This window comes from Tympanuchus pallidicinctus, unplaced genomic scaffold (genome assembly GCF_026119805.1).
Source record: "Tympanuchus pallidicinctus isolate F22 unplaced genomic scaffold, pur_lepc_1.0 scaffold21, whole genome shotgun sequence".
Lineage (NCBI taxonomy): Eukaryota > Metazoa > Chordata > Aves > Galliformes > Phasianidae > Tympanuchus > Tympanuchus pallidicinctus.
In genome coordinates this window covers 4,089,991-4,116,082 of record NW_026294733.1, presented here as the reverse complement: position 1 = coordinate 4,116,082, position 26,092 = coordinate 4,089,991, and the positions used below count along the sequence as shown (strand labels likewise).

General features: G+C 42.4%; 1 protein-coding gene and 1 long non-coding RNA gene across 3 annotated transcripts in view; both read left to right on the top strand.

Moving 5' to 3' along the window:
• Nucleotides 1–390: 390 nt before the first annotated feature.
• On the top strand, nucleotides 391–8,979 carry LOC128081657 (uncharacterized). 2 transcript variants are annotated; one of them, XR_008207307.1, is made up of 4 exons: nucleotides 407–460; nucleotides 743–3,316; nucleotides 5,640–5,810; nucleotides 8,776–8,979. It is a non-coding gene; the product is annotated as an uncharacterized LOC128081657 (long non-coding RNA). The 2 variants fall into 2 exon arrangements; XR_008207308.1 differs by lacking the exon at nucleotides 743–3,316 and having other exon boundaries at nucleotides 391–456.
• Nucleotides 8,980–9,149: 170 nt separating this feature from the next.
• Nucleotides 9,150–26,092, top strand: part of NSG2 (neuronal vesicle trafficking associated 2) — a 35,668-nt gene continuing 18,725 nt past the window's right edge. Inside the window, exons 1-3 of the mRNA XM_052685111.1 lie at nucleotides 9,150–9,358; nucleotides 9,749–9,899; nucleotides 23,137–23,256. Of these exons, the coding sequence (XP_052541071.1) occupies nucleotides 9,771–9,899; nucleotides 23,137–23,256 (249 nt within the window). The 5' untranslated portion in view covers nucleotides 9,150–9,358; nucleotides 9,749–9,770. The remainder of the gene's footprint in view (nucleotides 9,359–9,748; nucleotides 9,900–23,136; nucleotides 23,257–26,092) is intronic.

Below are 26,092 nucleotides of genomic sequence, written 5' to 3'. Positions count from 1 at the left end.
GAGGCACAGTCCATGCTCCTGCCTGTCAGTTCTTTCTGCATGTTGTGTTAATGACTGCTCTTATTGCTCTAGACCAAATCTGCTACTAGGGCTGTTTGCTTCCTCTCCTCCGCAGCTTATTCATGGCTTTCTCACTGGTGTGAGGAAATATTTCATCATACAGTTTCTTTCCTTTAACTCCAAAAGATTAATTGCAGCATGTTTAAAAACTCAGGTCAATGTCCATATGGTGTCAGCATTCAAATACATGCACATATTTGTTTGCCCTCAGCAAATACTAGAGGGACATGCACTGTCTGCAGACAGAGAGGCACAGCATTTAGGAAATGTTTAATGTGTAAGCTTGCATGCTCATGTGATTTCACATTTTGGCTCTGTGGCTATAAAACTTTTTTTCTGTGATCCAGTGAGGAGTGCTGGTAGCTGGCCTTGAGAACACTATCAAAAGAAATACATGTAGGTCTGTTCTGGGGAGGGGAAGAATAGACATAACAGCTTGGGGAAGGAGAAACACTAGTGTAGGGCTGTCCTTTCTCTTAGGTGCTGTGGAAGCTTCTCATGAGCCCTGGCTGGCCCCTTGCAGCAATCTCCAGCATGTAGTGAAGTGCTCTCTCCCTGGGCTGCCTGTACATGTGATGTGTGCCTGAGAATCTGAACAGAGCCTGTTTGTTACACTTCACATCTGACTTTTTTCTGTTGAAGTAAATGTACCGCTTCACTTTTGTCATCTCTTTTTCTCTAGGAGGAGTCCGTCTTTGGTTGGGTGTAGCAAGAAAATAAAGGACGATTCAGGCCGAAAGGAAATACAAAACTGCTGAAATTGTTTTCATCTAGATCCTACTAAAATTAGTGAGAAGACTACAAATGATTTAGATGAACGCTGTTTCTCTGTTGTTTGTTTGGTATGTATGTTTCTGCTGTTCAATAGGTTTGTTTTTAGAGTGGCTTAAGTAGATTGTTGCAAGATATTTGAAGTCATTAAGTCTGATATTTCACTTAGTTATTAGTTTTTGGAAGCTTTTTAGTGAGCATAGTATTGTGGCAGTTTGCTTGTAGAAGAATAAAGACCCACATTTAGTGTTGATGTCTATTTTATTGTTTTTTTGTAGCCTGTCAGAATCGTAAACAATTTCAGTAAAGCAGAACCCCACGCAGCATATAGAAACATTTTTGTTCTTAGCGATTTGAATAATTTTGATTTTGTTATATTAAAATAGCACACAATTACCTTTCTGCTCATTCATCCATTTAGACATGAATCTCAGCAAATATTTTGAATTTAGAACTAGGTGAATGTTTCCTGCCTCACTGTTCATCATGAGGCCCCTTATGACATCATCATAACCAGAAGGCATTCACCTAGCTGATTTCATTAACACAGTATCATTTTCTTCTGTTTTGGAGTTTTACACTTAGACTCTTGACTGTTAAAACCTTTTAAACTAGCAAATTGTGTAAATGGAACACAAAGACTGCATACAAATAGTGTGTATACAAGCTTCATAGGTAAAAAATTCACCTGTCACAATTAGACATCATTGGTTTCAATAAAAGAATGCTTTTCTTATTGCATAACGTCTTACTGTTTGCAGACACGGTGACTGGAATGTCAGTGTTGAGCTTTAATAACATGCCAGTGATTGTGTCATTAAGCAGCAAAGCATTTAGAAGGGTTTAATCTCCGTTTACTTAACAGCACAACTGCAAACATGTAAATGGCATGTGTCCTCCTGACGGCAGTTCTGGCATCAAGGTGGTTTTTTTCTGATTTGACTTGAAGTAGTTGACATTTCAGCTTGTAAAAGGAAGTGAGAAAGCAAAGTACTCAATCAAGACATGATCATTTTTCTGGCAGAGCAAAAATGTCGCAGTTCTTTGGCATTTTCAAAATTCGTGTTTGGAGTTGCATGAATTTGGTTATTTGTTTAATAACAGGTAGAGTCTTCCAGTTCTGTCACTGTAATGTTTGCATGAGGAGTACTTTATAGACGCAGACTGTAAACTGTAGAGTTGCTGCTCTGATGTTTCTTTCCTTGTAAGCTGCAGCTTGTCCCCTTACTCGCACAGATGGAAGTGGCCTTGGAGATGAAGCTTTAGTGGTTCTGCTGTGCTGCAGCTTTTTCATCCAGATGTGGTGGTGATTTGAGGAGAAAGCCTACATAGCGTTAATAAGCCGTATGACTTTATATTTGTTAACATCTGTCTTCTTACCTACTTATTTTAACCCTTTTCCAACATGCCCTTGTTCTGCCATCACCCCACTGGCAGCCCACTCAAGAATCCAGCCCATGTCTGGGGGTCAAGGTGGTGAGCAGCAGGGCTTCCCAGCCTGGGGGGTGTGTGATAGTGCAGGCAGGGGCCAGAAACCGCCTCCCAAAAACCCTGTGGTGGTGACAATGTAATTAATTGGTTGGGGTCTGCTAATAGAAAAGAACTTCTGATTGCTGTTACTTTGAAAGGGATCTTATGTTTGAAATCACTGTGGGACAAATCAGCTAATGCAACAGGACAGGAGGATACCTGCTGGTTTAGGATCCATTTCTAACTCTTTGCATGATTTCTAATTTTTCTGGGCTTAGTTTCCAGTTCCTTCTCTAGCTTTCTGTTGCAGTGACCAGCTTTCTAAAGTACTGTTTTGAACAACGGCAGTCAGAGCAGTTAAGCTACTAGGAAACCAACCTAAAGAAGAATTGAACTCAGGATGTATGAAGAAATCCAACTGACATGTATACTGTCACCGTCCTCTCAGATCCCTGTTGCAATGGATTCTTTTTTTCCTTCCTGTGATCACTTAGGTAAAAACTGCAAAAAAGGAAATAATTGGCGTGTTGTGCTAAAATATCCTTGTATAATCTAAGTGGCATAGGAAAAAAATGAATTGCTTATACAGGAATAACTTTATTTAAAATCTCTTTACTAAAAGGAATCAGAAATAAATAAGGGAACCTCAGGGCACTAGATCATTCACTTGAGATTCATCAAACAGCTGACCCTTCTCTGAAGTTTTTAATCATCACTGCAGAAGCAAAACCAAGTGTCGTTCCATCCTGCTGTGGATCCTGGGCAGCAGTGTTGTTCTTTCACATTCTTCAGAACACATACCAGTTACCTGAAGTTTTTAATAACAAATCTCACTTGGAGTGTGAACCGAAGCAGATGTGCGAATATAGAGGTCATGATGTTTCTTTGCTCTGCAGCTTTTTTTTTTCTGGACGTAATTTACCTTTCTACACAGAACAAAAACTAGCATATTGGGAAAGTTCAAGAACAATCCTTTCAGCTGAGCCTTGTGAACAGCTGCCAGAGATCTGAGGAGGTACGTTGTGGTATTGAGGTGGGATGGAGCAGCTGGAGCTGGCAGAGTAGCTGGAGGCGTTGCTGCTGAATTCCTCTATCAGTAAGCACCAGTGCCAGATTTTGTCTCAAGATCTCAGAGCCGGTCTGAAAAGACATTGTTTTGTACCATGTTTTCATAAATACAGATGACTCTGTAGGAAACTAAGTGATGGAGAGTAAGGTCTTCAGTTAGAAATTTACTGGTAAAACAAAGTTTAATGGGAAACAGCACATTTGCTAGGACTGAAATATTTTGATTGGAAGTTTTCCAACTTGGTGAGTTCTTTCCAAATTGAGGTCCCCTGGCTCTTGGAGCATTTCTTGTCTGTCATCTTGGGAGCTGAAGCCTCTCATGTCTGCCCAGAGACACCAAGGCTAGAGGGCTTGAAACTCTAGCCCATGCTGTTAGGCTAGCACTTCCAAAATCCTGGGAGTTGATCTCCACTTTGATTTCCATGCCTGGAAGTGCTAGGAGGCTTGTCTAGAGGCAGGCCTGTTGAGGAGCTGTGACTTTGGGCAGGCTTCCCTGGGCAGATCTCAGTGACAGGGCTGTGCTGAGTCCTGGGTGCTCTCACTGCTACTGTGCCGAGCTGCTGCTGTCAGAGACAGTGCCACTGATCAGCTTGGACTTGGGAACTTTGGGATCTGTGTTTTGGAAGTGTTTTGGTATTTCTGAAGTGGCCTTTCTGGGAATTTCCAGTTTGTGGGCATTTTCAGAGGAGTTTCTTTCCTTCCTGATTTGGAGCAATGCCACCAGTTCAGATAAAACCACATTTCCTGCAAACTGGAGGCTTGGCTCGCCAGGCAGCTCTACTACTTGTGCCCCATCTGCTCTGGTGTTGAGATGAATCAGATTCTGCTGCCCTAACAGCAGTGATTCTGCAATCCTATGGCCTGTGAGGCTATAACTTGGCCATCACCAAGGCTAATCGTATTTCACTGCTATTTCCTTCCATAAAAAGATTTCAGCTCTTGAGAAAAGTTGAGAGCAGGATGTGAAGCTTCAACTATGGCCAGATTTCGGGAAAGAATAAGGTGACCTTTGTGTTCACTGAACATTTATACCAGTAAATGTCTTTGTCTTTAGGGCCCTTGCTGGTAGTCGATGTTCATGTTTTAACTTCAAAACATCTAATACCACTTTCCATGGCCTCTGACTAAAGAATAGCCTTCAGCAGACAATTCAATTCTATTCTTTGGGGGGAGAAGGGGACTTAAAGCAAATTTTGTGCAGAAGTGACATTTTATGTATGTGTGCAGTAGATCCTGAAATATAAAACCAAACAGGATACAACCTTGATTTATAGCTCTTGTAAATAACACTCAGTGACAGGTTTGTGTATTATGTATATTTTCATTGCATAAGCACTTATATAACTGTGATGATAGAAATTTGCATAAAAATTGAAGAGACCATACTGCAATGAGAGTAGCATAATAGCATTTCCAGCAAATGGAAGTAGCAGATGAACCTACCATGTTAAGTATATGAAGGCCACAGTGAATTTTAACAAATGTTTATGGGAAGCTCTTCTGTTGTCAGTGACAGCATCACAGACATCTGATGGGAAAAAAAATATATGCATTTGAAAGTTTTTCTGCTTGCCTTGTAGCTAGTGAAAATGGAGGTGCTGCAGCTTCATTTGTTAGAGGAAAAAAATATGGAGGCTGTAAATTAAATGGGAGTATGCCTAAATGCAGAGATAGGAGGAAAACCTCTTGGAAGATGCTGTATACTTGAACTTCCTGTTGTCTGTGGCACCTTTTAGGACAGACTGTATTGCATCTTCTGCACAGTATGCACAGGGGCCTATCAGTGAGAGATTCTCTACTTCTTGCTCTAAACTGTAGGCTCACATGTGTCTCAGCTGAGAGATTTTGTTGAATTCTAAATGTTGCTGGGCTGCATAAGACTACGTCTGATTACTGTAGTCTTACCAGAGATCATGACAAGAGTGTGTTCATGCATGAAATTTATTGCATGCAGGTTCATTAAGGCACTGATCCATGGTTCCTTTCCTCCAGAATCTTTGCAAACTCTTGTATTTTGAAATGAATACTTAATTAACATAGCATTTTTTTTTCCTGTTCTGCTCTATGCTTATTTTCTTGTTCCCAGTGGATGTATGAAAGAAAGTCAGCATTGCTGATGGAATTCTGCATAACGGATGATCTTCATAGCAAAAGCTACAAGTAGTTAAACCCAGCTTGAAATAGCTGTGATCACTTTTTACACCCTTTCATATTTAAAATTTATTGAATTCCAAGGTAAAAATTCTTGACTGTGATGCTAATTTGTCCAGGAAGGATCTCCCAAGGAAAAGAATGCACATGAACTTCTCGCTTCAATCTGTTAGCCCAGACTGAGCAGAACAACGGGGACATGAAATGAGGAGCAGCTTAGAGCATGGCTGGGCACTGAGACTTGCCCTGTTACAACCTCATCAGGTCTATTTGGGATTTCAGTTAATATGGTAAGATTGCTTTCTGTATTGATGTGCTCTAAATGTTACTTCCTATCACAGTATGGTGTTACCTAGAGGAGAACTTGGATGTGAGCTTGTAACTGCATAGGTTTTTTAAGTCACGTGACTCAAATCAGAGCTCAGTTTGCCTTAAGCTGTTTTCTGAATGCCTCCTCAAGCTCCTCTTGAGCTCTCTTGAGCACTCTTTTGGACTCATTTTGAAATGAATTGATGGGAATCTCTGAGAGACAAACCCGATCTTTCATCGGAAGAACCCGACATGGCTGGTGTTCCAGCATTGCTCTGCCTCCGCAGCTCTGGTTTCCTGAGACCGTCTTCATGGTGTGCCTTCAAGTTTTGCAGTTTCTCAACTCAATAATTTCAGCCGGTCCATCTATTTTCAGATACTTCTATTGAGTGCCTAACACTACTTTTTCAGTGTTTGAAAGCAGATAAAAACAATATTACCTGCAATAATTTACAAGAACGCTGCAAGGAAAGTGCGCAGTGTGGAGGAAATATATCTGAAGAAGAGAGGTAATGACCATAAGATTTTCACAGATCATGGAGCAAATATGGAAAATAATGTTCATGAGCATTGAAGAGCAGTTGATTTCTATGTTCAGACGTGGGAAGGCTGACATTTTGTTTACAAGTTGCAGAATTCTTGAATACAGTGAGAAGTTCTCCAACCTTGCTGCAAATACTCTGCCTCTTAAAGCCAGACAATAATCCTCGGTGTAAACTGGTAATGAAAGCATTAATTCCACTTTGATTTGTTTAACTGAAAATAGAAAATACATCACGGGAGTCTTATTAAAATAATCAAGAGAAGCATATATTTTTGTTGACAGAAGGCATGTGGTTTTTATTCCTCTGGAGCCTCATGTTGCTCATACTGCTGCTTTGTCTTATTGCCATCACTGATTTGCTCTGTGTGGGTGGAAATGTCAGACTCTGTGTTCATTCCGTAAGAGCGAATTCACTTGTCGTGTTCACTTGGGTTTACATTCATGCTGTCTGTAGAGAATGTTCTCTTCTAGAATCGTGCTTGCAACTTTAAGCGTGCGTAGTTTTCCATAAAGCACCCTGCTTTTACTTATTGCTGGGAGTTATGTCTCCCTGTGAAGCTGGCATTTGGCAAAGAGGTATTTTCAAATTGAAATCAAACGTATGACCTGAAGTAATTACAGGGATGGTTCAGCCTCACAGAGAAAAAAAGATGGCAGTTGAGGATATCATGCAAGGGACAACTTTGAGGGATATGGTATCTCCCTGCACACCTCCCTCTGCTACTTTGCCAACATTCTCACTTGGTGCCACCAAAAGACACTGCCAGAAATGTGCTCCTATTCTGAAAAGTTGTAAGGTAGAAACTGCATCTGCTCACTTATCACAGGTCCTCCTGCTGGGATTCTTCTAGTGATAACCTGGCTCTATCTGCCAGTGCTAGAGTGCTGGCAGATTGATGTGCATTCTCTGGGTTATACAGAGTATCCCCAGCAGAACTGAGTTCTTTTAGTTATCAGATTTGCAGCTACATGGAAAGTATTTAGCAGTGGAAGAAATGCACATGGAGGTATGGGATTCACCTCATCGCTGCTTAGCTGTTATGCAGAAGAGTACTCAGGTATAACCAACTGAAGGTAATACACTAAATTCTGCAAGCATATCACTGCATCCATGGGAGTAGACAAGCTAAACAAGCAGGTGCCTTACTGGCAATTTCATTTTTCGTGGTGCAACCACAATTCCCAAGGGTTTGCACAAGTGATTCTGGAGATATGAAGTGACTGTTTTTGCAAAAGTTGTTGCTTAAGACATTTTTAAATAAGAGGATCTATCTACTTGTTGCTAGGACAGCATTTGGACAGTAGAACATTCATTACTGGTGTTGACATGCATAAAAATAGTTTGGTTTTCAGGTCGTGGTGCACATTTTCACGCTATGAAAGGCATCGTTTTGCTTTTCAACAAAGCACTCTCATGCCCCTTTGTAATTGCCAGATAAAGATAGAAAACCACCGTGCCATTTCTGTGGAGTTACAATGCAATTGTTTCCTTTGCATTTTTTTAGTAGTATTTCCCAATCCCTCAATTGAAAACAGCTCTTTTGCTGAGAGAGGAGCCAGAGTAGTTCAAATGTATGCATTCAGTAGAAGGTAACTGCAGAGTCTGTGACTCTTTGGATAGTCAAATCATTTCACGTGGTGTAATCTGTAATGTAATGAATGTTAGGGAAAGAGCTGCTGTCTCTCTCTCTTTTTCTTTTTTTTTTCTTCATTTTTTTAACTGTCATATGGGAAAAGGCTGAGAGTGTTGGGAGGATCAGCTCTTCTAGTTGAAGTGGGCACTCTGCAGATGTTTCCGCTAGCCTGAGGGATGGGATGCATGAATGATATGGGGTGGTCTGATAGGAGCCTACTCCAGTGCACCTGCAGAGCTCTCTAAGGGTTGGTGTAGAATCTGGAGTGCTGATAATGTCTAGGACAAGACAGGGCTCCTGTCATCATCTTCTTTTTGTGCTTTGAGATTTTCTTACAACCTCCACATGTTGAAGGCCCTAAAGATCATCCTAAGCCAAATGGCAACATGACATTCATCTCTGCACAGAGAATGAGCAAAGGGCTTTTCAGGATTTATAACATGTTGGTTCCGACAGGTTGTGTCAGAACCAACCTGCAAATGGCACAGGTTGCCCAGGGAGGTGTTGAAGTCACTGCCCTGTAGGCGTTCAAGAACCGTGCATGTGTGGCACAGTGGGCAGTATTGGTGGGGATGGGTTGGGGCTGGATGAGATGATCTTGGTGGACTTTTCCAATGATTTATTGTTTCTATGATATATTTTCACAGATCCCATCCCTGATGAGTAATGATTGGGTGATTTCTGGTATCAGTGCAATCATAAGTTATTGATTAAATTGGTGCAATCTAATAATCCTTATTAGTGAGTGGGTTTAAATTGCCTCTTCAGACTCACAGAGCATAATCCATGGAGAATTATGATTGGATCCATAGATGGACTGTTGGACTGGATGACCTCTTCCAGCCTTACTGATTCTATGACTGTACGACAGACTCCACGATCCCACATTTTCCTGCCGCTTTGGGATGCGCACTGCCGCCTTTATATGTACGTATCTTTTCTTGGCGGGTCTGCAGGAGGTGTAATCTCTAATCTCAGTGAAAACCTTGTTGGGTCTCGAGTTGACCCCAAAAGCCACCTCGCAGCCCCCGGCTCCCTCTGGTGCCTGCAGGGGGCGCCGGGGCGCGCGGCCGTGCGCGGCGGGAACGCCAGGGGGTGCCCGAGGCCGCGCGGGGGCGCGCTCGCTGCGGGCGGCGGCGGCGGCGGGAGGAGGGAGGTGGGAGCAGCCGCCCGCGCCCGCCCTCAGTCGCGCTTGCGGAGCCGCAGCCGCGCGCAGCGCTGTCCCTTCAGCACCGCCGGCACGCGGCGGCCGCCCGCTCCCCTTCGCATTCATTTCGTTGCGGCGAGTGAAAATTAAGAGGAACCTTCCAGCCCCCGCGCCGAGCCGCCGCCAGTGACCGCGTGGTTTGCAGTAAGTAGGGGCTGGGGGAGGCGGGAGGGGCGACCCCTGGGGCTGCGGGAAATCGGGGAGCGCGTGGGAGCACGGAATGCACATGGGTGTGGGTGCGCAGCGGGAGGGGGGCATCGGTCAGAGGGATGGGGCAGGATTTGGGGCGGTCGGTGCTGCTTGAGGGATGGTGTTGGCAATGGCGGGGCATTGGGAGCGGCCGTGTTGCACAGAGATGTGTTTGTGGGGCGGCTGCGTGAGGCGCTGCAAAATCCATGGGTGAGGTCAGCCTCGGTGGGGCATGTCGTGTGCCTGCAAAGCCAGGAAAGCAGTATGCCAAGGCACAGCGAGCTGGGCAAGGCAGAAATCCTCTTCCCGCTGCCCCTCTGACGTTGATCGTCTCAATGGATTTAGGTCTGGAAAGAAAGGTCCAAGCATGGTGAAGCTGGGGAGTAATTTGAACGACAAGAACAGCAAACCACCATCCAGCGAAGATGGGTTTCAGACAGTTCCTTTGATCACACCTTTGGAAGTAAATCACCTGCAGTTCCCGGCTCCGGAAAAGGTAAAGCAGAACCCAACAGCACTCCTGCACGGCCACATACACAGACACTGGGTTTACTGCCCCATGGGTTCCACTGCCCTGTGTCCATCAGTGGTCTCTGATGAGAAACGCTGTGGCGTAGTATCTTACAGTAAATAAGAGGGTGTCTTTCCTGCCGTGTTTATCTGCTTTAAAGTGGCAAATGAACACACAGCTGTCCCCTACTCCTTCCCTCCTCAGAAAATATCCAAATATTCCTTCATATGTATAAGTGGATAATGCTTAGTGTGTTTCTATTATGAACACTGGAGAAATTGAGGAGCAGTTTACAGTGCGTAACTGTTATCAGTAAGATTAATTGCCTGCACTGAGAGTAATGTGATGACTCCTTCAAAATAAGAAGCTATTTTAATTATCTCACTCAAGCTTTGTTTTCTTCTCTGTAGCTGTGCAAAGCTCTTTTGGCCATCTGTGGTGCTGCTTTTTACCCATGAATTCCCCCATCCATAGGGTGGTGATGAAGCTATCCCACGTTTGGTATCCCCAACATAGTCCCACCTGCCAGGGAACAGCTTTCTCCCCTGCCCACTCCACATTCTCAGCGCTGAATGCAGCACTAAAATGTCCAGAAAGGTGCCCCAGTGATTGGTTGAGGTTTGGAGGCTGGGGTTTCTTAGGTGCAATGCATATGCTGGGAAGTCTTTTGTCAATATTGATGCAGCGCTGGTGCATATCAATACAACCTGGTGAGGACGTGATGAGATCATAAAAATCTGTATGCCCCAACAGTGCTTATAAAAACAAAGCCTGTCTGTAGTGTAGTTCCCAGATACCACAGAGATGGAGCCAACTCACTCGAAAGTACATGACAGAATGATTAGATCTTACAGGATAATGGAATAATAGTAAAATTAACACTGATTATTATTGAATATACATCATCTTTTTACTGTAGTGCACAATGAAATTTCTCTAAATACATTAGGAGAACATGATGATGATGTGATAAAACTGTCTCGATAGACAAACTTAGTTTATTTTATGATGGAACTGAGTCAAATGCCTTGACATCCTGGGAACCAGAGGCAAACCAGAGAAAGGAGTTAACTTCATTCCCCATGGGCCTCATGGCAACTAGGAGAAATTTTACTGCATTCAGGAGAGTTGTGCTCCCATGAATTGTTGTGAATGAGAGGATAAACTGGCCTTTGTCAATGACTCTCATCATAACAATTAGGCAAAATAACTTAGGCAAAGCAATATGGTTTATGACAAATGTCTGGGAAGGTCAGAGGAAAGTGTTGGTGTGTAACAGTAACTCATCTGATGCTGGTACAAGTGGCTTATTGATATCACACACCGTTGCATGATGTGAAATATAATGACTAGTCTATCAGGCGAGACATGGACAACCTAACAAAAATCCTTTCAAGCTAATAAAGTGGTAATGACTGTTCTCATGACCATCACATTCCAATTGCCTGTTGGTGCACAAATATTGGAGCGTATTGGTCCGGTGTGATTCCGTGCTGATTTTCCTGTTCCAACATGCCTACATCGATAATTCACATGTTGTTAGGTTATATTACCTTCATTAGCATACATTAGTGTCAGTGCATCTACTGACATCTGTATTTTTCTTTGCTGGGAGAGTGGGATGTATCTCCAGGAGAGCTAAGCATGATTCAGAACTCATTAGAGTCAATGGTATTGATTCCTGCAGGCTGTGGTTCAGCTCTTGTGTGCAGTAGACCCAGAGTTGACAGTAACTGAAGATCTGTTACCAAAAGGAGAGATTATTTGTGATAAAAGCAAAATAATTCACTGCCTGTTTCCTTTGCACTTTGTAGAACAGATTCTGTGAGAGTGAGTTCACCCTGGGGCAAAGGGTTCACATAAAGACTTGATAATAAGGAGTGGGGCCTTAGGTGAAAAGCTTGGCTGAAGGTTAAGTGGTGGGGGAAACTTAAGCTTTGTACTTGGAAAAGCAAAGCTGCTACTGAATTCAGTAAGACTGTGAGCCCGAGGTAGAGCAAACATGGATTTCAAGTCTTTCAGAATGAATTTTTGTTTGGACTTGCCCTGCAGTCAGTAGGCAGATTTAATTATTAAAAAAAAAAAAAAGAATAGAAAAAAAAAAAAAAAAGAAAAAGCCAACACAATACAGAAATCAATTTGACGTTTTTCTGTGTGTTTGCCAAACCTGCCAGCAGTTGATTTTGACTTGTGAGACAGGCAGCACAAACCAGGGTGCTTCCTGTACCTCTTGCATGGAATGTTGCAGAAATCACTGGAGGTAAAAGCAGTTTGGTGCTGGGATCTGTGTGTATGAACTCAGACGGGTTTTACTGTCGTTTTCCTAAATGCAAATCCACTGCTGCTCGCTTTTATCCACCAGGAGGCAATGCTCCTGGCCTCCAAGCTTCTTTCAAGGAACATCCCCTGTGCCACTGCAACAAAGGGCTGTACCCCCTGACGTTTTCCTGTAGCTGAAATCTAGAGGGGGAAAAATACCCAAGCACCTGCTTCGCATTCCTTTTTCTGGGCTTATCTTGGCCGTTAGAGGATATCTTCATTTATGATGCTGCAAGCTCTCAACCCAGATTTGCCTGTTTTGTTTTTCAATTTAGGGTGCATCAAAACCAGAACGAGGAGGTTTGGCAGTAGCTTGGGTCTGTGTGTTTGCTCTAGCTCCAGTCTAGTGAAGTGAGGAAGGCTCTGATCCAAGATATATTGGGTCTGTGCTGGGCAGCCCACTGCTATTACTGTGTGCAGTAACACCTTCGCTTTGTGTGTGTATGGTGCACAGCAAAGATTTTCAAGCACTGTTAATACGTAGACCACTGCTTTTTTCCCAGCTCAGTCTTAGACACATGCAAGCATGTCAAAGAAAAACAAACCTGTGGTTTGTCAGCATACTAATCTGTGTATCTCCTGAAAAGCAACCCACAAAGCCCATGGCATCTACAGACTGAAAATCATTTTCTGGGCTTTAGATATCTGAATTTTTCCTTGCTTTAAGAATATTTTTGTAAGTGGAGTTGGCCTCTGTAGTTGTTTCCCTGTAGCTTGACCTCTTTCCAAATGATTTTTTTGTGTCTGTTTCCACTTTCAGAGAAAGGATACAGAGTAAGGCCATCAAAATGAGACTTGCTCATGTGATGTAATTCCTGAAACCCATCTCTTTTCAGACAGTTCTTGATTAGAATAAATCATGTGGTGTAGGGGAGAAATACTTAAAGCTATGCATTAACTTACTGGCTGTCCTTTTGGGCACGCTTCCTTAACTAGTTTGTGTTCTGATGTGCTGTGAGCTCGGCAGCTCCCCCTGATTCCCACCTTGATGCTGTTGATGTTGATGCACCAAGCAAGGATGTCTCCTGCAAAGGCTCACATTCTTCCTTCTGCAGCATCAACATTCTGTCTGCAGCTGTATGGCTGAAAGGGGAAAAATATCCCCAAGATGGTAATTTTTCCCCCTAGGGTGCTAAGCCTCGTATGCATTTATATTTATTAACTATCACCAAGCTTTTCCCTTGCTCCTCCCTACTCTTTCTGGTGAGTATTTGCAGAAGGCAGGGACAGACACTCTTGAATCATTTTTGGTGGAATAATAGCTGCCACTGGTGTCAAGCCTTTGACCTAGCTTTTTGTGTTTCCGAATGTAATTTCTTTTGTATTCAAAAAAGCAAAACAAAGAAGTCTTTTTCTTTTAGGAGCAGAGGGCAGAAGGGTTGCTGTTCACTTGTTTTCCTAGGCGTAGGCAAAATGCTTTGGCTGTAATTGTGATGTGTCCCTACAATGATAATCCTAACTGATCTGCGGCTTTTCACAGCCCACACTGCTTCACTGAAATCTTAAATGAGACCAACAACCGGGGACTTCTTGGTCACAGCGGCTTCAGTGGTAATCCTGCAGGAAATGCCTCTGTTCTGGCAGTAAAAATCCTAATTTTACATAATACCGAAGTTCATGAAAGCTATTGTCAGGGCTGAAAAAAACATCCAGCGTGTCTTTTGTGGGGAAGGCTGCAGAAGGCTTATCATGTGGTCCATTGTTCTTCATTCTGAATGCATCTGGAGGCTTGAGAAATCATTTTTCTGGTGACAAATTCCTGCCATCAGCACAAGAAAGAAACAAAATTGATGGAACTGCTCTCTTCAAATGTGCTTCCCACCCTATGGTCCATTGCTTATCCTCTGTGGTTGCAGCCCATGCTGCGCTTTTATATGGTGTAATCAAGAATTCCTGAAAATCAGGAGGGTCCCTTGAGCTCGTAGCCTGTCCCTATCGGCTTAGCAGAAAATAATGTTTTGTCCTGGCCAGCTGAGCACGCATAATTAATAGTAGGCTTAATAGTAGGCTCCTGTGCCCTAGGGAATACATGCAGCTCTGTCCTGAAGCCCTGATGTCTGCTTGCCTTCTGCAGAGCCCTCAGAGAAACTACGGCAATGTGGGGATGGTTTGAAGTGCTGTTGCTCATTGTATGGGCAGAGCTCAGCACCCCCTGCCGCTGGCTGGGGGCTCTGGGTGTTGGGTTCCTGCTTGCCCTGCTGGAGAGCTTTGGAGTTCAGTGGGAGGGAGCAAACGGTAAAAGAAGTGATGGTGCAGGGTTAGTGATGGAGGCGTTTGAAAGAAGGAAGAGTAAAAGGAAGGAGGAGGGAACAAAGGGAAAGAAAGCGTGAAAAAAATTTTTATATCTTTTATTGCAAATCTGAAGGAATGGGTGGGCTGTCCTGCCTCATTTTTCCCTTCTTGCATCTGGGGAATGATGTCTAATCTCCACAAATACCGAGCCTGAGCCTTCCTCCCTGCTGACATTTGTCCCCCTTCTGCACTGTGCAAATCCATTTGTCCTCTAAATGTGTGTTTGGATGTAAACACCGCCTCTGCTCATTAAGCTATAATAAATATTTGCAGCAACGCTCAGCGCTGGCAGTGCTGTGTTTCTGGGGTAACCTTTCTGATTTTATCTGCTCAGCTCGGGCAGCCCTTATTGGCGCTTTGTGCTCTTCTTCTCTGGACGTGCTGCTGTTGGCTGCCCTCCCCTAACACACCAACCACCTCTGGTTTCTGTGTCCACTCCAGGCAACACTGTGCTGCAATCGCAGTGTGCTCAAAGCCTGCGCAGGCACTGGCAGCATGCAGCTACCTTGCTTGCATACAGATAACGTGTTGCTGCTGCAGCTCTGGAGGATGGAGGCTGTGGATTTGTGTAGCCCATGCAGAAATGTCTCTCCTTAACAGCACTGCTGTCGGTTGGTGTCTGAATTAGGCAAGTTAAGGCCAGCTCATGCCTGTTTATGTGAGCTCCTTTGCTTCTTTTAAACCCCATTATGTCTGCACTGCATTTCTCACAGCTGTGTTCTGCAGAAGCAGCAGAAATGGGCACAGGAAAAATGTGTTGGGGTATGGGTGTTTGGTTAAGCCTGTTGCAATCCATTCTTTATTCTAAAGACGCAATGCCTTTGCTGGAGGTGTAAGTTATTTCAGCAAGGCTGTCGGTTGAACCCAACTTACCAGTTGCTTACTGGTGTACGAAGTAAGACTGGGAAGGATTCTTGACTGGTGTAAATCTGTGATGTTTAAATGAAATCAATGGAGCTCTGCTGATTTACCTTGGACAATTTTATTGTCACTACTGCTGAGCGATTGGTTCTTTTGTCTGCTTTGCTGCACCCTTCCTCATCTGAACCTATAGAAATCAATTTTTGTCGCCCCTTCACAGCCTCCCATGGGTTCCTGCTGGTTGTAGTAACCTTGGGATTTGTAGGAAGACTTAACTGAATAATTTCCAATCACCTCTTTGTTTATGAGCTGTGCTTTTCCCTTCTCAGCTGCTTTCAGCTCCCAGTGCAGCCTCGGCATTCTGTGCTGCCATTCATTGGTGATGCCAGGGCTGATTACATTCGCTGTCTTTGTCCTTTTGTGATGTTCCTTATGCCTGGAATATCCTCCTGGCACTGATTCAAGAGAACGCTTTTTTCCTACCATCCTCTGTGAAGATCATTTTTAGTACAACACTCATTAGATGAGTTGATATAGAGAAATGCAAAAAGCAGCCTTTTCCCATGGAATGTGCCTTTCTTTATTGACTATGGAGGCTGTGGATTTAATCACTGGACATCCTTTTCCTTTTTCCCTTTATCTCCTTTTTTTCCTTTTGCTGAATGGTATTTCAGGCATTTTGTGCATTCAGATAGAATGTAGGGGTGTCATGGGGACTAGAATTGCATCCATCCAACTCACCCATTTTATTATTAATCTCTGGGACGTCTGCCTGCTAAGATATATCATCTGGTAGCTTTGGAATCACTGCTGCCTCTCCCACAGGGTGGGACATAGCTGCAATTATTTGGGAAAGTTTTTAAAGACTAATTGTCTGTAAATCTGGGAATCTGCAATAGTTGATTGCCATGCAGTCTCAGATCACTGATCCATACAGACCAGCGTGCCCTATTTCTAGCACAAGCTCGTGCAAGTGTCAGAAGGACATACAGGAGGTGCACTGGTAGATACAGAACTGCTCTGCTCCATGGATGTTCCATCCTAAGCCTGTAAAAAGAGAGATTGTTTTAAGCCCCAAAACATGTTCTTTTTTTTCATTTCTTTTTTTACGCTTTTTTTACTACAAAGTATTTTAACTTCAGCTGCTGTTGGCATTGTGCACAGCTCGTTTGCCCTTTGAGGCTGGCTGTGTGTGAGATTAGACTTGTAGGTCACTGGAGATTTTTGTGTAGGAGCAGGTGGTGAATTTTAGCCATCCTTTGGCATGTAGCACATACACATAGAAACAGACACAGTGACAGCAGATTTAGTGCCAAGACTGGGGGGTCACCATTCTGCTATCATCAGTAACCTGGACAGCACGCTGCAGCTGGGACTCCGTCAAAGGTCTTTCTCAGATACTGATGCTCAGTTGGGTAATGACAGCAAAGAAAACCACCATGTCAGTGGCGTGAGATTTTATTTTCTGTTCTCTCTTTGCATGGAATTGAATGCAAGCATGTCTTTGCAAGCTGAGAGTCTTATTGTCATTTAAAAGTGATCATGACTGAACCAAAAAGAAACTGATGGGTGCGTTACAACCATTTTGTGAGACTACAAAGGGCAGCTTTGAACCTGGCTGAAACCTTTCTCCTTGGTAGGAGAAGTGCATTTTGTTTATCTCCTCTGTCAATCTGAAAGCCACTCTGAGTGAGAGACTCTTCATTATTAATAATCCTGGGAAGTAGTATTTTAAATTTTTATGGTCTGCACTTTGCAGCACCTGAACCACAATATATTACATGCACCGTGGCAGTGAAGTGGGAATTACAGCAAGGCTGCATGTCCTTTTCCAAATGAATAATTTAAAGTTTTCACAATGCCAGTTATGTTAAATATTATTACTCATTTCTTCAGGGAAAACCATTGAGCTCAAACACAAATATAAAGTGGCAATAAATGATGTTACATTTAGTCAGTGCGAGACAAGACTCAGAATTCAGATCAGTTCATTTTCTGAAACACTTACTTCATCCCACTGCAGGAAAATCTTTTTTAAGTTTCCATGCTCAATGTGGCGTTTTTCCATTTGTCACATTTCACGTCTGGGCTGCTCATTCCCCCTGAAAGCAAATGCTTTTAATATAGTCCATTTGGTGAGAAGCTGTCCTTCTTTTCCTTTCAGCATCCCAAACGTCTAGATTTCCCAGACTCTCCTACTGTTTGCTGTCTCAAGGTTGTCCACATTGGGTCTCCTGCTGGTGTATGCAGCTTCTGATCTGTTGTTTCTCGCCTCAGCACACCTATAATTTTCCAAAGCAGCACCACAGGGAAAGTCCCTGGTCCTGAATTCATCGCAAACAAGGAAAGGTTTCCTGTTAACTCCACTGGTGTCAGTAGTGTTAAGCCTAGAATAGTAAGCATATTTACGTTTGGTACGTTTTTATACATATATATAAATATGTGTTTTAGCAGACAGCATCACTGGAAAAATCTTGCCTGTGTGGGCCAGTGTGATCAATGTGGCTTGTCTTGCTATGTTTGGGTTTTTGTAATTTACGTAGTTTATACTGTGTAGACTGCTACTGGGCACTTGAGGGATTGGAAAAAAGAGGCAGAAGATGCAAGAAAGCAAATAGAAAGTAAAAACCTTTCAAGACATAGTGAAATTGCATCTGCTATCCTAGAATGACCAAGGACAGCAGTTCTGCAGAGGACTGCCATTTTCCATATAGCATCTGGCTTCCTCCCCATCCTAGCCGTATCACTTGCCTGTGCTTAATCCCAAGAGTGTTACATTTATACAGAGCTATTATTGTCCAGTTAATGAAAACCTGAGCTCTGTCAGCAGCAGCCACGGGTTGCTGGTGTGACTCAGCACATCACTAAGCTTTTCCCCTGGCTGCCCCTGCAGATACTGGGCCCATGCTGCTGTGGGAAGCTCTTGGTGTGGTCCTGCAGAAGAATGCCCCAGGAGCCCCGTGCCTCATAGTTAAAGTTGGCTGTGGGAAGGTGATCGGAGCAGATTTAAGCTCTGATCTGGCCAAAGCACTTAAATGCACACTTAACATTAAATATCTGACTAATCCTGCTGATGTTAATAAGACTACGTGCAAGCTTAAAAGCTTCACTGAATTAGAATTTAATGAGTTCAAATGCTAGATAAACTTAGCTTTGGAGGAAGCTGCCAGGACTTGGCATGTGGATTCTTGTAATTAGATGTGTCTTTTTGCTGCTCTGTGGATGCCCTTTTCTCTTGTGTTCTTGTAATCTCCTCTGTCAACTTCTCTAGGAAGCAACTTTCAAAGAACAGTTTGATCTTGAGTGTAAAATGAGGAAAGTCCCAGGTAATTTGTTTGTGTCCTCCTTATTTTATCTGCCATGGCACAGTGTATCTGCAGTTAAAAGTGAAAGTTCTCTGGGAAGCAGTGTGAAAACTTTGAGAATGGGATATAACAGCAGCCTGATTTGCAGGGAGATGTTCTGAGATGATGTTTATCCAGACTCCATCCACAATGCAGGCTTTAAAGGCAGACAGCTGTGCTGGGATGAGCTGGCAGGATGGCTGCTCTACTTCGTGCATGAACTCAATACATAACGAGGCATAAGAATATGTCGGATCAGGGTTTAGATGAAGAAACAGGAAGGCTGATAGGCATCCAAGACTGTTCTAAGGGTATTCATCCAGCAATCACAAAGTCTTAGTCCATAAGGCTGATTGGTGGGACAGTTCTTGCTTTTTAATATTTTATTTGTAGATGTGCAAGTTGTTCTGTGTGATGAATGAAAAGAAGAGTAACAGTTCTCTGCCACAGAAAGCTCACACCTTTATAGATGGTGACCCAGAACAGCCCAATGTTTAATCACGAGGAGTATGAGTTAAGATTTAGAGAGTGTGCAGGAGGAGGTGAGAATTCAGGAAGCCAAGTGCAGAGGATGGGCTGAATGGTGTTGCTGTGCTAGGGGTGGCAAAGGCACTCATGGTCTATTTTGGGAGTATCCAAGAGACTTCTTGTCCAATTAAACACTGATTTGATTGTTCACGTTTATTGTCTGTTCTCATGAGGCTGGAGCACAACCAAGCCCTGCTGCCAGTTCTGGTAGTTACCCTCTTACTGCAGCACATTTTCACTGTAATAGCATTGCAGAGAAGGGAATGAAGTGCTGGGCATTTCTCCCACTTCAGTTTGCTTTGAATTGTAACCTACACAGGACCCCAGTTTTATATCCCCTTTCTCCAGTTTCTGTCAAGATCAACTCTACCAAAGTCAGCAAAAAATGAACAAGAAGAGAGAATCGGGATCGTTGTTTGCTGTGGTTTGTAATAAACGCTCATCCCTCTCCCAAGAAACATGTCGTGGAGTGAGATGAATGTGCCTTGTTTGCAGTGAAACAGTAGGATCCTGGTCTCTGATGGAACTGCTCTGGGGCAGCCGGTGATAAACGAGCTCTGATCATTGCCATGGCTGTGGAGTCAGTGGGGGTTTTATTACCGTACATCCAACAGCAATTTGGTTACAATTTCTGGAAGACTTCGCTGCCAGGGATTTTTTTTTTCTCTATGATAAAATGGGAAGAAAAAATGAAATAGAAGTGATGGCAGGGAAACTGGGGGGGGGAGGGGGGGGAAGGCAGAAACCCTGTCCCACCCTCACAACCTGAGTCAGAAAAGTAGAAAGTGAAAACAGAACAAACAACCAAAATAGCAGCAATCATGCAAAAAATATAGGAAATATTTCTTTATGAGACTCATTATTCTTTCCATGTGTACGTTACCACCTGACTGTGCTCACTCCTATTCCCAGGTGCTGCCGAGGCAGCCCTGCCTGGGGTGCCCTCACTAGAGCCAGAGGCACAAGCATTTGATGAACACAACTCAATTTCCAGAAGCCTTTGCGTGGGCTTCCTGATGGCAGCTTGTTGGATGGAGGGGGTGAGCATTGCTGCACCAGAGGGATCTGTACTCTGCCTTATTTATTTAGACTGTAGGCGACTGAACAAGACGTAGCTCTTTTCTTCTAAATGTGCGCCCAGAGCCCTCAGCAAAATTGCATTTTTATCCTTACTGCCACAATATTGAGCGTTACCCCCACGCTGCAGGTCTTCAGTTTTCTGTTTTTCCTTTCTCATTTTATTTCTGCGCTCTCCTTTAAGAGGAGACCTCACTGACTGCCCTTTCTTCTGCTGAGTAATTCCACCAGGTGTCTGACAAAGATATTTCTGCAGAGCAGCTATTTAGCTTTTGCAGTGCCAAAAGGCATTTAGCTAAGGTATTTCTTCGGTCCTCTACTAAAGCCGTTTGATACCTCTGCAAATGTCCCTGCAGAACACTGACCGATGATGTCTGTGGTTCTACGCACACGAATCTCACTGCTGGCACAATCAGCAAATTGGGTTTCAAGCAGCTTCTGATCTCCCTGGGAGCTGATCTGATTCACTTATTCCCAAACCTGATAGATGTTGCTACTGGACTTGGACCTGATGCCTAATTGCAGGGTTGAGTGGGTTTATTTTCAATCTCATGCATGTATGTAAATGCATGTATGTAGAAAGCATTATTTCATACTTATCTGCTTAAGATATATTTGTTGAATGTGATGACAAAGAGTGGAAGAAAAAGTCAATTATATATATTAAAACATGTCAGGCTTTTAATTTCTTTTTTCTTTTTTTTCTGCTGCACGGATCTTCTCTAAGACCTAATGTTAGAGCTTATAGGAATATCCTATTTAAAGATTTTATTAGCAACAGCATTATTTATCAAGCAGGAAGCATGGATTGGTGACAATTTGGTATTGTGGTTGGTAGGTTTAAAAGCAGAGTGAGCAGAGTTTCTGAGCCCTGGTTGGCAGGTGTTGATAGCTGACTATAATTTACTGTACTGGGTTACAAAAGGCCTTTCCTTGACTGGAAGCTAGGGCTCAGCTGTATGCAGTCCTGAGTACACCTGCCTTCTTTTGAGCAAGGGAATGGGGCTGATCCTTGTTGCTAATACAGAGCTAACTGGGCAACCTTGTCCTGACTGAAGAGGGAGCATTGTTTGGTTTGGTCCAAAGTGTGTCAGGCTGCATTTCAGAGCACAGCAGGGGTCAGTTCAGTAGTAGAGTCACTGTGGAGTTAGGGTTCATCCCAAATATGCTGAATCAAACTTGTCTCCATATGTTACATCCTAGCATGTACGTTGTGTCATTACAAGTCCTGAGATCCAGAATGCTAACACAGATATATTTGTGTGTTTTTTTTTATTCTCTGTTCAAGACTTAATGTTGCAAATACTGCTGCAGTAAATGTTATGGAGAGGGATTTACTGAAGGATGTAAATATTCATTAGTCTTTAATGATTTGCATTTGAATCCAGAAAATTGGCTTATGACTCCATGCTGATTTTCTCTCACTCTGATTTCCATGTGGCATTAAGTGCTAGAAAATTAAATACCTGGGGTTTTCTGTGGTCCAAACCACACTTTACTGTCTTCACTTGCATAAAAGTTCTTCATTAGCTGGTAACTCAAGCTCATAGATTGCCTTATAATCTTTCTCTACAAACCTTCAAGATTTTGTTTCTAAGACAGAGCTTTAGGATCTGCCTTACTTCTCCTCTGTGACCTCCTCTAGTGTTTTATTCTCACCTTGGCAAGGCTGACACCTGCGTAGATCTGTAATTAAGAATGGGAGGCCAGAACATGGAAGTGCTTGCCTTGTCATGTGGAGCTTTAATGTACTTAATCTCTCTGAGCCTTGCAAGTCACACCAAACTGTTCTGTGCCTTGTGGACCTGGCTGATGGAATGCTGTGCATCCACCATTGTTCGTGGTTGCTCAGAGCCACAACCCCACTTCTGCAGGGATGAGTTTAAACCCTTGGCTGGTGCTGAGGATGGACATTTTGCCTCCTCCAGCATTCCCTAGCTAGATTAAGACACAGCATCTGTGCTGGCATCCTCTCACAATGTTTTCTTGCACAGACTCATGGTTGAGTAGTCTTTTAGGCATGTATAATAGGATGGATATGCTCACTAATACATCAGGACTATTGATTTCAGTGCACAGCTCTCTGGGAGCAGTTGGCATTAGGTGTTACATTTTCTGTGTTTGTGGTTGTCATGGTGACAGTGGTGGGATGCGTTTTACCCAAAATCTTTCGGATCATTCTAGGTTACAAATAAATTCAATGCACATTGAAAATGCAATTTTGGTAATTTGTCTGTACCCTTTTAAAACCACTTGCAGACGGCTCCACTGGCGCAAGCCACCTTGGTTTTATAAGATTAGCAGGAACTGGATTAGTCAGCAAATGGCACTGAGATCTTCTGGGGAAAACCCAAGGTGATAGAATGAGATTAATATTGATAATATGGAGCCTGAATAAATGAGAGGCCAAACAGCCTAACTTTAAGTTGGGGTTAGTGGAACTTGTTAGGCCAGGGCTTTTAATATGCGAGTTTCTTATCTTTGAGCTGTTTGTTGTTTTACATCTTCTGTCCATTGAATACTGTATAAAAATTATATGCCTGACCCTAAACAACAGTGGGCTTAAGCATTTTGCTCTCAGCTGTGTTAAGATGGTCTGATGTCTCTGTTATCTGCTTGTCTGTTTATCTGTATTTTAGTTCCTGAGGGAGTTATGAGCTTGTATTAATTGACGGTTATGAGATCCTGCTGTAGGTTCAAGGGGAAGTTGGAGTAGAAAAGCAATGGCTTAGATTATAACAACAACAACAAAAAAAGCATATGCTGTGTGCAGGAACCTTAAAAGTGTTGATGTTTTCCAGGTAATTGTGAAAACAAGAACAGAGTATCAGCCTGACCAGAAGAACAAAGGAAAACTCAGAGTGCCCAAAATTGCTGAATTCACAGTCAGTTTCACTGATGGTGTAACAGAAAGACTAAAGGTAAGAAATGATTATCCTGCTGCCTTCTGATGTGAATGCCATTCATTTTAAAAATGCTAAATCAAACTGACAGTAAAGACACAACAAATTTAATGCTCCTGTCATCACTTGTGTCAAATAGAGGTTTATCTGAGTGAATACGAAGCTGGTTTTTTTTAGGACGGGCTTGAAAATACCTTTATAACTAGATATTATAGGAAATGGTTTTCTTCTCCCAGGAAGAGTGATGAAAATGTTTTCCAGCACAAACTGAAAGTGGAAAAAAAAAAAAAGAAAAAAAGAAAAAAAAAAAAGACTCATCTTTTTTTTTCCTCCTCAAACATTTGTGCTTAAGAAAAAAAAGGGAGAAAATGGATTGAAACGGTTTGTCATCTTTCAGAAATTATTTTGTTTTGTAGTAAAGTAACCCTGTTAATATTTAAAATATTTTTTTATTATGCATTTATTTCATTATAGATGAAAACTCAAACTGGATAAAAGAAGAGATGTTAGAAAGTATCCAAGCATAACTTGTTCAGTAAGCAGTTCTGGTTCACAGGAATTAGAATTTTCTGAGGAAAAGTGTTTCCTTGAGAAATTTTCAACAGGCTCTACTGAAACGTGGAAAGAAACTCATGAATTATTGAGTGCCTTCAGTTCCTGTTGACTGCAGCAAATTAGAATGGCTCAGTTCCTCCTAAAATTAGACTCCAAGCATGTAGCAGCTAGTATTTGCTGCCTTTTCATTGAAAAGATATGATGCTTTTAATAAAGCACAGAGCATAAAAGGTGGGAAAAAAAATAATGCAAGATATGATTTCACAGTTCTAAAGCCAGAGGAAATATCCATGATTTAAGTAGAAAATGTAGAGGCTTGGCAGTGCCTAATTAATAGTTCTTCTCCTTGAAAAACTGAGATGGGGCTTATACATTTTTAGAATGGAACATGATTCTCAACAATTAACAGGAATTCTCCCAAGCAACTGAATAATTGCTTGAAGTAGCTTCCATTTGGCCTAGTTGTTCTTAATCTTGCTAGCAGTAGAGAAGTTTATTGTAATTATTTTCTAGTAATTTAGAAGACAGTATTACTTTCAAAATTATAATGTGATCTAGGAAGACTTGTTATCATTCTTCATTTCTAAAAAGAGGGATCAGGCTTATTGAACTGACTGAAAGGAAAAAATTTCAGCTACTCTTTTTGAAGCACCACAGAATGGTACTGCTGCTGTTCTATTCAGAAATTCAATAATTTATTTCACGAGGAGAATTCTGTAGCTTTCATCCATGATATTTAAAACTATGATCTATTTCTAAGGAGTCTGTGAATAATTGTGTATAGCTTCCTTTTTCTAATTTCTTTTTTTTCCAGTGGAGATTCCATATTTTGATCTAAATTACAAAGGATTTACATGCTATTGATTTCAACTAAATTCTTCACTGATCTTGCTGCATGCATAGCCAAGTTCATTGTTACCACTGGTAAAGTACACAGCAAATTAGCAATGCTGAAATCCCCAGTCTTGGATACCACAACAGACATTTTCCATCATGAACAACATACAAATCAGAACCAGACACAATGTGCCTGAGAAACAACAGTAAAATGTAGAGTCTCTGGGAAGGGTTGGGTTCTGACCCTCAATAAATGGCATTATTGTTGATACTGGAAGTGGTGGTGCATCACTGGGTATTTAGAACTTAATCCTGCAGCCCTGAACAACGTTGGTGTGAGTGTTAGACCAGGGTTTGGTGCCATCAAAAGCTCTGGTAGTTAAGAAAGCAATGAAGCCTACACACTATGCGCTCTGAAGGCCCCAAAGTTAGAAGTGTAGCTCATCCACTACAAAGGATGTATTTCCTTTCATCAGCTCTTTCCATAAGTTATTTTTCCCTTTCTTCAAGTCCTCATCTTGCTGTTGCATTCAAATTCTTTTGGATTACATTTTCCATTCCTATTTTCTGTGCTGTTTGACCTTTGCTTTTGCCCATGTGTGAACAAGGACTGATGCAGCAGCAAGCACAGGGAAGTAGGAGGCTCTGGGAGCATGCACAGCACTGGCACCAACATGAAGGTTTAAGCTGCCCTTTGCTGCACAGTGGGGATGGCAGTGGGAGCCGTGGCTCTTCCTATGCAGCCTGGCAACATGACAGTTTCATTTTTAAGCTATTTCCTTTCCCTAAAGTCCATATGATTTCCATTCTCTGCTGTTCAATGTCAACTTATTAATCAGTCAGCCTCTCGTCTAATGCTGGATAAGACTATAAGCCTCTCCCTGCCTGCTTTTCATAACGCTTCCATGTATCATATTAAGTTTGTAGTATTATTTTCTGACAAAAATGAGCTGAGATAATAGGTAATATTTCATTACCTTTTGTACTTTTTTTTATTGCACCACATTTTTATAACAGTTTATATTTTTAGTGAAGTTATTAAAAATACTGCCCTCTGGTTATAAGCAAGCCTATTATTTGGTACTGATGAAATCATATTACATTTGTTTCTTGTAAGAGGAAATCATAGTAAATACTTTTATTATCTCAGTTTGGCTGCAATTTTAAAATATAAATGAGATCACCGTATTTTCTGTTGCTGGCTGGTTGCTTTGTGTAGCTTTCCAATAGACGTGTTGGAAATATTCACACTTTCTTCCTAGTTCACTGATTAAAGTATCACCCTGTACTTGAGCCAGTCTATTAGCTGAGCACACTCCAAATCCGTGAGATCTGTATCCAATAACACGTGTCAGACTGCATGTTCTTCCACCCCACGTACAACTTGTATGAGTGCACCATAATACTTAAATTCAAGGATTTTCATAAGGAGCCATTTTGATACTGCTGTTCTACTGCATGT